The sequence below is a fragment of the Capra hircus genome, chromosome 14 (assembly GCF_001704415.2).
Source record: "Capra hircus breed San Clemente chromosome 14, ASM170441v1, whole genome shotgun sequence".
Taxonomy (NCBI): Eukaryota; Metazoa; Chordata; class Mammalia; order Artiodactyla; family Bovidae; genus Capra; species Capra hircus.
Window position 1 is genome coordinate 30,193,463 of NC_030821.1, and position 18,058 is coordinate 30,211,520.

Consider the following 18,058-nt stretch of genomic DNA (forward strand, 5'->3'; position numbering starts at 1 on the left):
TTGGAGAAGACTCTTGAGAGTCCCTTGGACTGCAAGGAGATCCAACCAGTCCATTCTGAAGGAGATCAGCCCTGGGATTTCTTTGGAAGGAATGATGCTAAAGCTGAAACTCCAGTACTTTGGCCACCTCATGGGAAGAGTTGACTCACTGGAAAAGACTCTGCTGCTGAGAGGGTTTGGGGGCAGGAGGAGAAGGGGACGACAGAGGATGAGATGGCTGGATGGCATCACGGACTCTATGGATGTGAGTGTGAGTGAACTCTGGGAGTTGGTGATGGACAGGGAGGCCTGGCGTGCTGCAATTCATGGGGTCGCAAAGAGTCGGACACGACTGAGTGACTGAACCGGACCAAACTGAACCGAACTGAACCATGTAAATAATGGGTGCCTGCTATTTCATTTCCCTATGACCTTCTGCAACCGCGGCCTCAGTGTCACTGTAACAACGGATGACCTACTCTACCTAGAATATTTATTTGCTTAGCCTTATTTACCCTATCACCTGTATGTTTTGTGGTATCATATCAAATGATTAAACAGACTATCTCAACTATCTCTAGATCTCCCTTTTCAAACTTTAATGCTCCCTGAGTATTTTTCTCTACAGTTAGACGGCAATGTTAATCAGGCTGCTACTGCTGCTGCTAAGTCGCTTCAGTTGTGTCCAACTCTGTGGGACCCCAGAGACGCCAGCCCACCAGGCTCCCCAGTCCCTGGGACTCTCCAGGCAAGAACACTGGAGTGGGTTGCCATTGCCTTCTCCAATGCATGAGAGTGAAAAAAGAAAGTGAAGTCACTCCGTCATGTCTGACTCTTAGCGACCCCATGGACCGCAGCCAACCAGGCTCCTCCATCCATGGGATTTTCCAGGCAAGAGTACTGGAGTGGGTTGCCATTGCCTTCTCCGTGTTAATCAGGATAACACCCTAAATTTGGTCACACTGTTTCTCTTTTTGAGAATTATGTTCTTTCATCTCCTTTATTCTCTGGCTTCTTCCTGTTGTCCACAGGTACTCAAGTCTCTTTAATCCTAAAAATAAAACAAAGCTCCCTCTAACCTATTTCCTTTCACTTTTTTTTTTTTTTTTAGCTGAAAATGGTGAATTTTACCTAATGGTTAAGAAATCCCCTTATCCTTCTGTGTTTGTTTATATGGACTCACAGTGAATAACCCCTCTTTACCATCTAACTATATAAGGTTCACTTATTTTAGATAACACCTCCTAAATAAGGCCCCTCAGTTTTCTGTGACAAAACCAAGCACAGACCTTGTAAACTCCTTTTCTTTGACTCAAATGATTAGTTGAATTGCTTGTATTCACAGACCAATCACGATAAACTGCATGCAACCAAACTTTGCTCAAGCTTCTCTCCTTTCTCTAGGTTCTTGGACTCTGGTCCTCCCTCAGCCTTGAGCTGGCACGCAACCTAAGGATAGGCTGGACCCAGAGAACAACGTTGTGGGTCAGCCTTTCAACTCACTTCCACACCTTGCTCTTTTTCACCTTGTGTACTCTTTTCTATTAGAGAAAAATCCCTTTTTCCTGATTCTTCAGATGCTTGCAGATGTGACTGTCACATGTTTTCCTATCGCAGTAGTCTTTCCCTGCCCCCATCCTGTAATAACCCTTTTTAGCTTTTAAATGATCACCACAATGAATCGAGTGGTGATCTGTCTTATCATAGAGATACAAAATTAAAGAAAAAAATTAAAATTCTTGTGATGACAACTCTTAAGATTTACTCTAACAATTGTTATATATTCATATAAGATACAGTTGTGTTTCATATCATATTATACATTATATCACCAGTACATTTATTGACTGGATAGCTAAATATCTTGTACTTTTTAACCATCTTCATATAGGTAGCTTCCCCAAATCCCTGACTCTGGTAACCACAAATCTGATCACTTTTCCTATGAATTTGTTTGGTTTTGAGTTACAATAGACCTACAACACTCTATTAGTTCTTGGTATATAACATAGTGATTTGTTATTGCTATATATTACAGTGGTAAAATTCTCCAATAATTCACTTTTAATAAAATTATCTGCTTAATTATTTTGAATTTATTTATTTTTATTTTACAACTAAGCCTTCTGAAAAAGAGTCCAATCTCATTCTCTTTCATCACATATGTACCTATAGGCAGACTAACATAATTAGCAAAGAATGTCACATTGGAAAAAAATATATATGGTTTCTTATTTCTCAAAGAAAAGCACCAAACTATTTATCCTGAGAAAACTTAAGTCAGGCACACCCGTGGCGGACTCATGTCAATGTATGGCAAAACCAATACAGTATTGTAAAGTAAAAAATAAAATAAAATAAAAGCCAGTATGAAAAAAAAAAAGAATTTTTTCATTTTAAATTATAGAGTGACGATAATCTTTTAATTGCTTAGGGATTCTTGATGTCTTTATTTGTTCCTCCCCACTTCACATTCTCTCTCCAGCCATTGTTATTTCTCTTAGCGCCCTTGCCTCCAACACAAACCCTTCTTAGCTAACCCTCAAATGACTTTTGCACTGACAATAAAGACACAATTTCTGCCTTTATCTTTCTCTTCATATCTGTAATCATCCTTAACTGTTGACTTTCACCTTAAATTCATTCTCCTTTTGGAATTTCACTTTTTTCTTCTGATGTCTTTGTACAGACCTCAGTTTTATTGGCAAGCACCTCTTTCACTTCATCTTATAATTTTGGTAATTTTCCTGAATTACTTCCATAATCATCTCTAATTTACACTTTATTACATTCTTCCCATTCAGTTCAGTCAGTCAATTCAGTCGCTCATTTGTGTCCGACTCTTTGCAACCCCAAGAATCACATCACGCCAGGCCTCCCTGTCTATCACCAACTCCCGGAGTTTACTCAGACTCATGTCCATTGAGTCGGTGATGTCATCCAGCCATCTCATCCTCTCTCGCCCCCTTCTCCTCCTGCTCCCAATCCCTCCCAGCATCAGTCTTTTCTAATGAGTCAGCTCTTCGAATGAGGTGGCCAAAGCATTGGAGTTTCAGCTTTAGCATCAGTCCTTGCAATAAACACCTAGGACCAATCTCCTTTAAAATGGACTGGTTGGATCTCCTTGCAGGCCAAGGGACTCTCAAGTCTTCTCCAACACCACAGTTCAAAAGCATCAATTCTTCAGCGCTCAGCCTTCTTCACAGTCCAACTCTTACAACCATACATGACCACTGGAAAAACCATATCCTTGACTAGACAGACCTTTGTTGGCAAAGTAATGTCTCTGCTTTTGAATATGCTATCTAGGTTGGTCATAAGTTTCCTTCCAAGGAGTAAGTGTCTTTTAATTCCATATCCAAATTGTTACTTTACCTTCCATTTATATACTGATAACTCCTTTTTCTTATCATCTCCAGCAGATTTCTCTAATTAATAGTAACCATATCCCCAAGTGCTTACTGATTATCTCTACCTGAGAGCCTATGGGTACATCAAACACAGAATATCCAATATACCCAAACCTTAACTCAAATTTCTCCTATATTCCTAGGTTGTTTGATTATTATCCATCCATATATATCCCCAAGCTAGGGCCCAAGATTCTTTCTTTTCTTCGCTGCCCCTTTGACTCCAGTCTATCAGTAAGCACTACCAAGACACCATTTCATAGTTCTTCATAGATATTTTCATTCTATCTTTTCTTCTCTAATACCACATTTTTAGATCTGACTCTTAAATGCCTCCAGAATTATTGCTTTTTTTGGTTTGTTTTTCATGCCTCTAGTATAATCTAGCATAGTCGGACATGACTAAGTGATTGAGGACACACACAGGATAATCTATTTCCTCCAATACATCTTCCAAGTAAAAATATCTAATCATATTATGTGCTCAGTCTCTTCAGTTGTGTCTGAGTCTTTGTGACCCTACAGGTTATAGCCTGCCAGGATCCTCTATCCATGGGGTTTTCCAGGCAAGAGTACTAGAGTGGGTTGCCATGCCCTTTTCCAGGGGATCTTCTCCACCGAGGGACTGAACCTGCGTCTCCTGCACTGCAGATGGATTCTTTACTGCTGAGCCACTGGGGAAGGCCGATCAGATTATACCCATGCATAAAATTCTGCTGTTATTTCACATTGCCTAAAAGATAATGCTCCGACTCCAGTACAGCTTTCATGTCTTAACCCTTGCAACCTTTCCATTTGCATCAACCACCAATCTAGACACGTAATTTACACTCAAATAATTATTTAGTTGTTCCTTGTATTAACATGCCTTTATGCATCCTAGTTGTTTTTCTTGAAATGTCTGTTACCCTTCTACATCTATGTAACTCTTTCTTATGTCTCAAGATTCATCACTGCCTCCAGGGAGTTTCCAGTGGTAAAGAATCCTCCTGCCAATGCAGGAGACTCAAAAGATGCGGGTTCCATCCCTGGGTCAAGAAGATTCCCTGGAGAAGGAAATGGCAATCCACTCCAGTATTCTTGCCTGGAAAATCCCATGAACAGAGGCACCTGGCCACTAGTCTGTGGGGTCACAAAGAGTCAGAAATAACAGAGTGACTGAGCACACACCAGGGAGTTTTCCTATAAATTTTCAGCCTGGGCTTTATGGCAGCTCTCTCCAGAACAACCTGGTATCCATAGCAACGTTTGCCTATCTCTATCACTTTCCTTACTATATTATATTTAAATATTCCTTTCAGGTGTCTGCATTCATCTTTAATCCATAACCTAAAAACTGTCTTATATGTTATTTTCTATATGAGATTTAGCATATATGACACATTCTATAAATGTTGCTGAATTGCTATTGGCTCCTTGCATTCATTCCTTGTGAAGATTAATGATGACTAGATTGAATGACAACCTAATTTGTAGCTATATGCTTTGATAAAAATAATGGCATACTTTGTCTTTGGAACTTTTGAAATCAAATGTGAATTTGGATAGTATTAGAAAAATATGTCTAATAGCAAATACATATATGTATGAATTAAGGCAAGAATATTTTTGTGTTTTCTTTCATATTCTAAGAAAGTGGTGTTATTTGTAATTTGGGGCGACTATGGTAGCAATTTTATTGGTTTGTTTCAGTTTTATTTTTCACAGGAAATAGTGGTCTTTTATCATTAACAATTTTATGCACATGACACAAATACATTTCCATTTATAGTGTATATTCTTTATCACATAGGATATAGGAAAATCCATTATACGTATTTTAAGTATTTTACTGAATATATTTTGTGACTATACTACTATTTGATCATAAAGTCTTTTAAAATTCTTTTGATTCAATTATTTAAATTACTTATTGAGGTTTTCTTGATAAATTTAATTGCTGCAGTAGATTCTGAAAATCTGTAAAAACCTTTGAGACAAGTAGAGACATTATCTGATATTTGTATAAATCCCAAACAAATCAACAATAAAGAAAATCATCTTTGGTTTAAATATATAAAACTTTAAATAACATTTGGAAAATACATTTTTATTTTTATGTATCTAATCATAAAGCATCAAATATAAGATTCTCTTTAAAGCAAATACATTAATGAATTAAAATTTTATTTAGGTTCCATGGAATTCTGATATTAATGAATTGTTCTGAGTGTAGTTTCTATGAGACAGTTATATGGGCAACTATTGATAATGATTTTACAATATTATTTTTTCTCCCCAATTCAGTTTTATTTGTGTCTACTCTTTTTCTCAGCAGTCCACCCACACTAATGTTTTTGCTATTTACCTTCATGTTGAGTCTTGTTACTTTCTCTCTGGCAATGTCAAAGTAATCTTCACACTGTCAATTTTTGTTGGAATGAATTCTACTAGAGTTAGTAGAGCTTTTAAAGATGACTGTCCTTCTGTTTGGTATTTGCTATAAGGCTGACTACTTCTACAGGCAAGCAAAATGCTTTATGCTCCATGGTCTGACACATAGACTTATGAAGTTTCTAAAAAGTTGAAGGTTTAATCTTTGGCATAGTTTTCCAATCATGGACTAATTTCTTATCAGTTTTGGAGATCAAGCTTTCTGCAGCCTTAGCAATTTTTCAGACTTTTTTTTTTTTAGGTTATTTTCTTCAGAGAAGCTTTAATGCATATTCTCTCCTCATGTGATCTTCTCCTATAAAAAAAATAATACACAGCACCAAAATCCTTATAAAAAATTCCCCAAACCTGCTACATTTAAGTAAAATTTAGTGTTCAACATGTTTTTCCTAAAATTATTACCTGCTGACTGAAGTCTTGTCTACAAATAGAATTTTATAACAGCCTGTTTAGTCTTTTATGCTTCATATTTTTGTGTTTTCTAGAATTTCAGTATAAAGCTGTTCAATATTTCAGAATTCTCAACATAACATTTGATATACTATAGCCTTTCTAATAATTATAATAAATAGCACCCATTTAATAGGTGTAGAAATCACAATAAATCAAGAAGTCCAAGTAAGTTTCTGAAGTTCTGTCATTTTCTCTTTACACAGATGCCCTTTACAAGATGCTCAGTTAGATCCCAATTAGTTGGAATGTGGTATTTTTGTTTAATTTTTTAGGTAATCTGTGTAGTAAACAAATAAATGAACATTGAACTGTTTCAGTCTTTCCTTTGAAAGCATTTTTTCCTTGTTTTTTGTCTGCATTTATGAGTGAAGTTATAATAAAATGCAAGATAATAGATGTTTGATGATTTAGAATCTTTCAGTGATACAAGCATAGTGAGCAACATAGGTATAAATGGAAATAATAAACTGTAAAGGGAAATACGGCTAAATCTGAACTGGCTCAAAGTATGCACTTATTTTGTGCATTTTTTCAGCCTCTTTAATAAGCTCTGTCATTATCATCTGCTGCATTTTCTACAGAAGTCTAGAAATACCTAGAAGTCAAACGCTGGCTGGTTTGAGTCTTTAGATATGTTTCATTTTCCATATTGAGCGCTTTTTATTAAATCCAGACTATAAAATGCAAAATATGTGATATGAAAGTCCAGACTGTTTAGTTTTCACTGTAGTAGGAGTAGGTTCACAAACACAGAGAACTCTTCTATATTACTTTAATGCTAAATCCTCAATGCCTATAGCAATGTGTAGGACACACTAATGAATTTGAGTTTCCATCTCATGTATAAGAAATATAAAATGAATAACATAAATTGAATAATTGAGCGCTTAAGCACTAAACACTCTTTTCTTATTATCATGTGACTCTGTGAAATAATTACTGAAAATGTATTTATGAGTTAGATATAAATTTACAAAAATAAGTATTTCTCTCCTAAATGTGCTAAATTTCATGCTAGAAGAAATACAATGAACAAGAAATGGAATCTTCTCTCTAGTTGCTTACAGTGTACCAAAGGAAAGGATATGCATATAAATAAAGTTTTGAATAGACAGTACAAACTTTGGTCAAAATGTATTATATATTCTAGATGACACCAATTTAAAAACACTTGAAACACAGGTTTGAGATTGAATTAGTTGATTGTAAGAACCTTAATGATGAGATCTTTTATTGTTAAGATTATATAGCATATTTTCTCACTATTTTCACTACAAAGGTGGTATAAAGTTTTTCTAATACTTGATAAAGAAATAATGTGTGTCTTCATTTTCAAGAGTCTAACTTGGATATACAAGAACAGGGTATGTAAATAAAGGACAGAGAGTTGGAAGTATGAACCAAATGGTTGCAAATCCTTCAGTTCAGTTCAGCTCAGTTGCCCAGTCATGCCCAACTCTTTGCAACCCCGAGAATTGCAGCATGCCAGCCCTCCCTGTTCATCACCATCTCCTGGAGTTCACTCAAATTCACATCCATGGAGTCAGTGATGCCATTCAGCCATCTCACCCTCTGTCGTTCCCTTCTTCTCCTGCCCCCAATCCCTCCCAGCATCAGAGTCTTTTCCAATGAGTCAACTCTTCGCATGAAATGGCAATAGTATTGGTGTTTCAGCTTTAACATCAGTCCTTCTAAAAAACACTCAGGACTGATCTCTTTTAGAATGAACTGGTTGGATCTCCTTGCAGTCCAAGGGACTCTCAAGAGTCTTCTCCAACACCACAGTTCAAAAGCACCAATTCTTCGGTGCTCAGCCTTCTTCACAGTCCAACTCTCACATCCATACACGACCACAGGAAAAACCATAGCCTTGACTCGACGGACCTTTGCTGGCAAAGTAATATCTCTGCTTTCAATATGCTATCTAGGTTGGTCATAACTTTCCTTCAAATGAGTAAGTGTCTTTTAATTTTATGGCTGCAATCACCATCTGCAGTGATTTTGAAGCCCCCCAAAATAAAGTCTGACACTGTTTCTACTGTTTCCCCATCTATTTCCCATAAAGTGATGGGACCAGATGCCATGATCTTCATTTTCTGAATGTTGAGTTTTAAGCCAACTTTTTCACTCTCCTCTTTCACTTTTATCAAGAGGGTCTTTAGTTCCTCTTCACTTTCTGCCATTAGGGTGGTGTCATCTGCGTATCTGAGGTTATTGATATTTTTCCTGGGAAACTTGATTCCAGCTTGTGATTCATCCAGCCCAGCATTTCTCATGATGTACTCTGCATATAAGTTAAATAAGCAGGGTAACAATATACAGGCTTGATGTACCCCTTTCCTAATTTGGAACCAGCCTGTTGTTCCATGTCCAGTTCTAACTGTTGCTTCCTGACCCGCATACAGATTTCTCAGGAGGCAGGTCAGGTGGTCTGGTATTCCCATCTCTTTCAGAATTTTCCACAGTTTATTGTGATCCACAGAGTCAAAGGCTTTGGCATAGTCAATAAAGCAGAAGTAGATGTTTTTTGTGGAACTATCTTCCTTTTTTGATGATCCAGCGGATGTTGGCAATTTGATCTCTGGTTCCTCTGCCTTTTCTAAAACCAGCTTGAACATCTGCAATTTCATCGTTCACATATTGCTGAAGCATTCTGGAGAATTTTGAGCATTACTTTACTAGCATGTGAGATGAGTGCAATTGTGTGGTAGTTTGAGCATTCTTTGGCATTGCCTTTCTTTGGGATTGGAATGAAAACTGACCTTTTCCAGTCCTGTGGCCAATGCTGAGTTTTCCAAATTTGCTGGCATATTGAGTGCAGCACTTTCACAGCATCATCTTCCAGGATTTGAAATAGCTCAACTGGAATTCCATCACCTCAACTAGCTTTGTTCGTAGTGATGCTTTCTAAGGCCCACTTGACTTCACAATCCAGGATGTCTGGCTCTAGGTGAGTGATCACACCATCCTGATTATCTGGGTTGTTAAGATCTTTTTTGTATAGTTCTTCTGTGTATTCTTGCCACCTCTTCTTAATATCTTCTGCTTCTGTTAGGTCCATACCATTTCTGTCCTTTATCGAGCCCATCTTTGCATGAAATGTTCCCTTGTTATCTCCAATTTTCTTGAAGAGCTCTTTAGTCTTTCCCATTCTGTTGTTTTCCTCTATTTCTTTGAATTGATCGCTGAGGAAGGCTTTCTTATCTCTCCTTGCTATTCTTTGGAACTCTGCATTCAGATGCTTATATTTTTCCTTTTCTCCTTTGCTTTTCACTTCTCTTCTTTTCACAGCTATTTGTAAGACTTCCCCAAACAGCTATTTTGCCATTTTACATTTCTTTTCCAAGTGGATGTTCTTGATCCCTGTCTCCTGTACAGTGTCATGAACATCCGTCCATAGTTCATCAGGCATTCTATCTATCAGATCTAGGCACTTAAATCTATTTCTCACTTCCACTGTATAATCATAAGGGATTTGATTTAGGTCATACCTGAATGGTCTAATGGTTTTCCCTACTTTCTTCAATTTAAGTCTGAATTTGTCAACAAGGAGTTCACGATCTGAGCCGCAGCCAGCTCCCGGTCTTGTTTTTGTTGACTATATGGAGCTTCTCCATCTTTGTCTGCAAAGAATATAATCAATCTGATTTCGGTTTTAACCATCTGGTGATGTCCATGTGTAGAGTCTTCTCTTGTGTTGTTGGAAGAGGGTGTTTGCTATGGCCAGTGTGTTCTCTTGGCAAAACTCTATTAGCCCTTGCCCTGCTTCATTTCGTATTCCAAGGCCAAATTTGCCTGTTACCCCAGGTGTTTCTTGACTTTCTACTTTTGCATTCCAGTCCCCTATAATGAAAAGGACATCTTTTTTGGATGTTAGTTCTAAAAGTTCTTGTAGGTCTTCATAGAACCATTCAGCTTCTTCAGCATTACTGGTTGGGGCATAGACTTGGATTACTGTGATATTGAATGGTTTGCCTTGGAAACGAACAGAGATCATTCTGTTGTTTTTGAGATTGCATCCAAGTACTACAAATCTTTAGATCATCAACATAAAAACTGATCTGGAATACATGGATTGAAGGAAAAATCAAAGCCCTAAAACTCAAATTTAAATTCTGATACAACTTTCTTTCTTAGAAGAAATAATCATTATAGAGGCAAGATCAAATACAGTGTCTGAATCCATTTTTAAAATTTTAAAAGTATTGGATAACTACATTTGTTTGGCAGATAATATATACTTTGGCAGCCTCATACTTTGACCACCTGATGCAAAGAGTCTACTCATTGGAAAAGACCCTGATTCTGGAAAGATTGAGGGCAGGAGAAGAGAGTGACAGAGGATGAGATGGCATCAGTGACTCAATGGACATGAGTTTGAGCAAACTCGCGGAGATACTGAAAGACAGGGAAGCCTGGTGTACTTTGTGACTGAACAACAATGAACAACAACATAGGAGATAAGGCAAGATGAAGGTTTTCCATGAACTTTGATTCTTAACATTTTTAAAAGAGTGTTAAAACCACTAAGAATATAATGAATTTATAGATCCACTCTCTCCTCGGGAAAAATAATAATGATTTACAATTTTATGCATTTTTTGGAAGGTCATAGACCTCTGAGATCTAGAACCTATTCCAGAATAATGTTCTTAATAACACTGAAACCAGTTTTTAACCATCGTTTCACACTTGCATAAAATTTTAATTGTTCTGAATTCATACCTATACAAACTGGAGGGCTGGGCTGCCAGAAGTATCGATTTTCTACCTGAATGCAGGTTATTCTTTCCTCTCCTTGAAGTTCATATCCTGGGTCACACTGAAAAATCACAGTGTCTCCAGGTTCTCGTCCATCCCCATTTCGAGTTCCATTCATAGGAACCCCTGGGTCACGACATGCAGTGGCAACTGAACCTATGAACAAATAGAAACAAACTTTTAGTTTTGATGGCAACCAAATCAATTTAAAAGTCCAGACCTATATTTGAGAGGCTTTTACATACTTAAAAAAATAACTTAAAAATGCCTGGGTCATAATTCCCTGTGCTATACAAATATATCCTTGTTGCTTTATAAATGAGGTATAATTCCCGGATGGCTCAGCAGGTAAAGAATCTGTCTGCAATGCTGGAGATGTCAGTTCAATCCTTGGGTTGGTAAGATCCTTTGGAGGAGCAAATGGCTACCCACTCCACTATTCTTGCCTGGAAAATCCCATGGGCAGAAGAGCCTGGTAGGCTATAGTCCATAGGGTCACAAAGAATTGGACATGACTGAGCATGCACACATGTTTCATATATAATATATAAAAATTATCTATGCTGTACATCTGAAATTAACATAACATTGTAAATCAGTGATACCTCAATTTGATAAAAAAATATTGCTAATTTTTAAATACCCACACAATAAATACTTTTAAATTGTTTTTTCATAAATAATTTATTTGTTAACTTGCTTCAAGCAGTAACATGACATTTTAGTAGTTCTACTCAAAATTCACTATTTTGATGCTCTGTGAGAGACATTGTAAAGAGGATGAAAAGACAGCTACAAACTAGAAGAATATATTTGCTTGGCTTATATACCACACAGTACTAGTATTCTAGAATATATGAAGAATTCTTAGAACTGGGGGGGAAAAAAAGAAGAAAAAATCCAATTACAAAATGGGCAAAACACATTTCAATAAAGGGGATACCTGATGGCACATGAAAAGATGTTCCTACACTGTTGGTGGGAATGCAAACTAGTACAGCCACTATGGAGAACAGTGTGGAGATTCCTTAAAAAATTGCAAATAGAACTACCGTATGACCCAGCAATCCCACTGCTGGGCATACACACCGAGGAAACCAGAATTGAAAGAGACACATATACCCCAATGTTCATCGCAGCACTGTTTATAATAGCCAGGACATGGAAACAACCTAGATGTCCGTCAGCAGATGAATGGATAAGAAAGCTGTGGTACATATACACAATGGAGTATTACTCAGCCGTTTAAAAGAATTCATTTGAATCAGTTCTAATGAGATGGATGAAACTGGAGCCGATTATACAGAGTGAAGTAAGCCAGAAAGAAAAACACCAATAGAGTATACTAACACATATATATGGAATTTAGAAAGATGGCAATGACGACCCTGTATGCAAGACAGCAAAAAAGACACAGATGCGTATAACGGACTTTTGGACTCAGAGGGAGAGGGAGAGGGTGGGATGATTTGGGAGAATGGCATTCTAACATGTATACTATCATGTAAGAATCGAATCGGCAGTCTATGTCTGACGCAGGATACAGCATGCTTGGGGCTGGTGCATGGGGATGACCCAGAGAGATGTTATGGGGAGGGAGGTGGGAGGGGGGTTCATGTTTGGGAATGCATGTAAGAATTAAAGATTTTAAAATTAAAAAAAATAAAAAAATAAATAAATTTTAAAAAAAAAGAAAGAAAAGATGTTCAGCATCATTAACTGTTAAAGAAATGTAAATTAAAACCACAATGAGATACCTATCAAGTTAGCTAAAATAAGATATATATAACATCAAATGCTGGGAAGATTCTTAAAAAAAAAAAAGAAAATGAATTACGCATACACTTTTGGGAGAAATGTAAAATGGAATAGTCACTCTGGAAAGATGACACTTTCTTGAAAAAAAAAAAAAATATGCTTACCATGACCCAGTAACTATACTCTTGCATATTTATTCCAGTGAAATGACAACTTGTGTTCACGTAAAAATTTGAACATGGAGGTTCACAGGAGTTTTCTTTGCCAGAACTAAAGACTAAGCGGAAACCTAATGTCCTTCTACAGGTGAACCATTAAACTAAGTTTATACCATGGAATACTTATCGGCAATAAAAAAGGAATGCTGATACACAGGACATCTTAGGTGTATCTGAACGCAATTATGATGAGTAAAAATTACAATAGCCTCTACCTAGGGAACATTCTTGAAGTGACAGTATTACAAAGTAGGAAAACAGATCACTAGTTACCAAACATTGCTGGGGGAGGAGATGGAAGGAGATCACTATGACTATGCTGCTAAGTCACTTCAGTCGTGTCTGACTCTGTGTGACCCCATAGACAAGAGCCCACCAAGCTCTGCCATCCCTGGGATTCTCCAGGCAAGAACACTGGAGTGAGTTGCCATTTCCTTCTCCAATGCATGAAAGTGAAAAGTGAAAGTCAAGTCGCTCAGTCGTATCCGACTCTTCGCGGACCCCAAGGACTGCGGCCTACCAGGCTCCTCTGTCCATGGGATTTTGCAGGCAAGAGTACTGGACTGGGTTGCCATTGCCTTCTCCACACTATGACTATAAAACACTCAAAAGAGGGATCTTTGTGATGGAATTGCATTGTGGTTTGCCTCTGGTGGTGGTGATCAAATCTACATAGAACTATATAAACACAATAAACATACACCCACAAAGGAGCATAAGTAAAATTAATGAAATCTGAATAAGGTTTGTGGATTGTATCAATGTCAATTTTTTGGTTGTGATATTGTGCTATGGTTATGCAAGAAAATGCCATTGGAGGGAATTGGGTAAAGGATATACAGGATCTCTATTATTTTTGACAACTGTATAGAAATCTAAAATTATCTAAATTTTAATTTAAAAAATCATTAGAGGAGAGTGGTATGGTACTATGGGAAAACAACTGTTCTTTTATTAATATATACAATATATGGCACATTTAATAATATAATTAACTACATCATACAGGTTAATGGAACAGGAACAGCTTAATTATTTTGAATTACTACAAAGCAAATTTATTCTAAAGCATATGATAATTAAGTATCAAGACAAAGAAAGTATTAACTTTTTCATTTAAGCTATTATTAAACTATATTCATGAATGTAGGCTGCAGTACTTGTATACATTACTTTTTAAAGTGCATATTAAAGTACACAAAATTGCTGGATTACAGACACATAACTAGTATTCATTCATTTATTCACTAACTTAATATATTCCAGGCATTGTGTTGGGTGCTAGGAATACAAAGGGGAAATAAACAGACACAAAACTGAACAGAATTTGAATTGTTCAAACTGTGTAGTGGTGGCACCTATGAACAGATTCTGTTGTATACATCCTTAGTAGGTTAATAACCAGGTACACAGGTAGGTAGGTAGCTATGCTACTGCTGCTGCTAAGTCACTTCAGTTGTATCCAACTCTGTGTGACCCCACAGACAGCAGCCTTCTTCTCCAAGGCAGCTATAGATAGATAGATAATACATCCATAGATACATAGTTTCATCAATATACCAATCAATCTGTTTTAATACACCAGGCATTCTTTTTGTAGCTCATCTGTTTAATACACATACATACAGAACAAAGAAATCAGAGGATCTCACACAAATATTGTAATGTTTCGACTTTCCAAGTCATTTGGGAATCAAAAGGACTACATCAATTTTAAAAATAACACACACTCTAATATCTGTGGTATGCATAAAAGCTGAAATGACAAAAAAGTGATTTCATATACATATATATACACACTTATAATCACACACACATATATGTATACACACACATGTATAACACACAAACTGAATAGAAAAAATTATTTATATATCTTCTTGGAAAGCAAGGAAGTTATTTTTAAAGGGTTAATATTTAAAGGGTTACTTTTTAAAAAGGTTACAAAATGTAGACTACAAATGTCATTTTACCTTAAATTACATTAAATTAAAATTTAAACCATGTATCATTATATACAGCATCAGCAATCTTACAGTTGCTTCATTGTATTGATAAACTAGCATTTCTGAGCAATGGCCAAGGACAAGGACTTAACATGTATAATTCATTTCATTCTACTAACAACCCAATCAGTCAAGTGCCATTATTGTTCTTAAATATTTTAGAGGTGAGAAAACAAAAGTTTAGGAAGGATAAGTAACTTTTTCAATATTACAGAAATTAGAGTGCAGAACCAAGGTTTACACCTGTTAGTCTGATTTCAAAAGTCAAATTTTTAAATGATACAGGAGAATGTCCTCTTCTACCTGTTAACTGTTCTCGAGGTACAATTTCTTTCTCAGTTAAATATAATAAACCTCATTAAGAAACTATTAAAAATACAGAGTATACCCATAAACAGAAATGCTATAGTGTGCATAAACGTGTCTATCCTAAAATATTCAAATGATCTTTTGAGTTATTTTTAGTTGATAATAGAATAAAAATCAAACTCATATGGGAGAATATGGAGGGAAGTGGGGCAGGGGCATGGTTCCAATTGCCAAGTGGATTTGTTCTCTAATACCTATGTTCCTTAGCAGAACATCCATCAGGTATTACAGGGTCTGGCAATTACAGTCTTTTAATATTGATAGACACTTTTTTGGTAAACTTTTGTGATAAACTTAGTTATTAAGTTTTTCTTGAATTGCTCTGGGATGATTCCACTAACACTAAAACTGATCTATGAACTGGCTTTACAATATAAAAGTGGATTGGGATGTTCTACATATAAGATTTACACTTAGCAAGTTTTTATTGGAAAGGAGTGATATAAATGTAAAATGTGCTACAGCTTTCAAACTGAAATGATATAAAAGATAATGAAAACAATTAACTTTGTAGTTGTTTTTGTGAGTGTTGAGGCTTCCTATGTGCTGGACTCTTGCATCTGCAAAAAACTTGAAGCTTAGTATGAACATTCTCAAAAGTAAAAATGTACATACAGCAATGTTACACAAATATTGAAATGTATAACTGTGGCTTACGAGTATTTAAAGAAAAAAGATGTTTGGCCCCTATCATCAGAGTTACTATGCTTAAAGATTTAAATTGGAACCTAGTAACTAAAATCAGAAGGCTTCAATATGACAGCTAATATATGTAAAAATATTCATTTGCCTTTGGGGCTGGTTGACTTGAAGGAAGAGAGGTGGTAAAACTGTACTGTCTTTTCTCTTAATTAATAAATAAATTAGGAGTAAGATTTTAAAACAAAATAGAGAACAATAGGGTTTAGTAAAAGATCAAATATTTTTCTTGGAATTACTTGAATTCTAAAGGCGATTAGTTAAATATATATAGAAACAATTACTTGCTGTGAATGCTGTTGTCTTATTTTCTTTACTTATTCAAAGTTTAATCTCTATACAGGTTATTCACTGTGTTTGTGGGTAGGCAAAAAAACATTTATTTTGGTATCAATCATTTTTGTTTTATGCATTAAAACAAAAGCTATAGCTATTGAAGAAAATAAATAACCATTTCAAATGCCATGGACTGAAATAATCTCACAAATTAGCATGATTTAAAATAAATTATATAATACTAGAGAATAGTAAGTATTAGGCACATGTGTAAAAATAGGTTAAGTATCTTTATTTGATATTTATTGCTTAATTTTATGGAACATACAATTCTCATGATAAACAATTCTAATTTGCTTTAATTTTTTATTTAATATATACATATGTATGTATAAAACACAGGGTGTTTTTCGCTATTAAGTATTTTAACTTATCAACTATTTTATATATATAAAATCTAAAAAGCTACACATTAGAAATAATATATTTGCCACCAAATTATTAACATAGATAATTTATATTTATTTTCTTAATTTCTTCAGTTCAAATTACTTCAAATTTGATTGCTGAAATGAATATCTGCATTTTTCATATTAGGTTTAAGTATGACATTCTTGATTTTCTTAACAAAAATATGTAAGGTAAGCACAAACTCTAACAGAGATAAAAGGTCTTAACAACCTTGCCTCATCTGCAATGATATAAAGAAAGGAACATTCTAGAAAGTGCATATAATAGGCTTAAATGCTATCCTATCCAAATAAACCTTGGATTTAACTTTCAAAACCTAATGAAATTGACAATAAAAAATAACTTCCTTTCTTTGTCTTTCTCCCCAAAAGGAATGGACATTTATATTTTGGTTAGTAAAGAATAGGACTTATTAAGTGTTTCACAGCTCTTAGACCAGTTGATTATTCAATAGAAACTGTAATAGTCACAGGGAAAAGGTATATAAATAAAAGGGAATGTGATTAGTAAAGCAATACGCAATATTTACTGGACACTTACTATCTTTTAAACATTTGTACTATGAGCTGTTTCTCACTGGATTCACGAGAAGTCTGGACACTATTATTATCCATATTTTTCAAATGAGAAAATTGAGGCTTAAAAAAGATAACCCTGCTCTATATCACATAACTGTTTAAAGTGGACAAAGTGCCCTATGCACACATGAGACCATAACCGAGGGACATTTCTTAAGTAAAAAATGATAGAACTTTTGTAATAAAAAGTACTGAGAGTGTGAACCATAGTATGGAGTGCAAGTAAAATCAGGACTTCAGTGGAAATTTCTAAAATATGTTATTATTCCTTAAATGTTATTATAAAATCAGAAAAAAAACTACCTTCCTTGCCTATCATCCTGATAGGAGAAATCCAAAAACCTACATATGTAATAATACTTAACTTTAAATATATTAATTTCTTACTTAAATTGCACAGATATTAACAATGTGGTTTTATTCACAGGATTCCATTGGTATACATTGTATCAAACTGAAAAAAGTCTGTTTATCTAAGAAAGAGATATATGTTAAACAACTATATGCAACATGAATGATAATTAGAATAGATACCAATAAAATAATGACAATTATGATTATTATCTATATTGAGAGCATCTATTGCACAAAACACTTTACTAGAACCTAAGTTTATATACTCTTAGACTAAAACACAAATTCTTATG

At 35.4% G+C, this 18,058-nt stretch overlaps 1 protein-coding gene across 1 annotated transcript in view; it reads right to left on the reverse strand.

Annotated features, from left to right (window-relative positions):
• LOC108637476 (CUB and sushi domain-containing protein 3-like) overlaps positions 1 to 18,058 on the reverse strand; it is a 95,803-nt gene that overhangs the window by 49,040 nt on the left and 28,705 nt on the right. Inside the window, exon 5 of the mRNA XM_018058090.1 lies at positions 11,001 to 11,192. Coding sequence (XP_017913579.1) covers positions 11,001 to 11,192 — 192 coding nt within the window. The remainder of the gene's footprint in view (positions 1 to 11,000; positions 11,193 to 18,058) is intronic.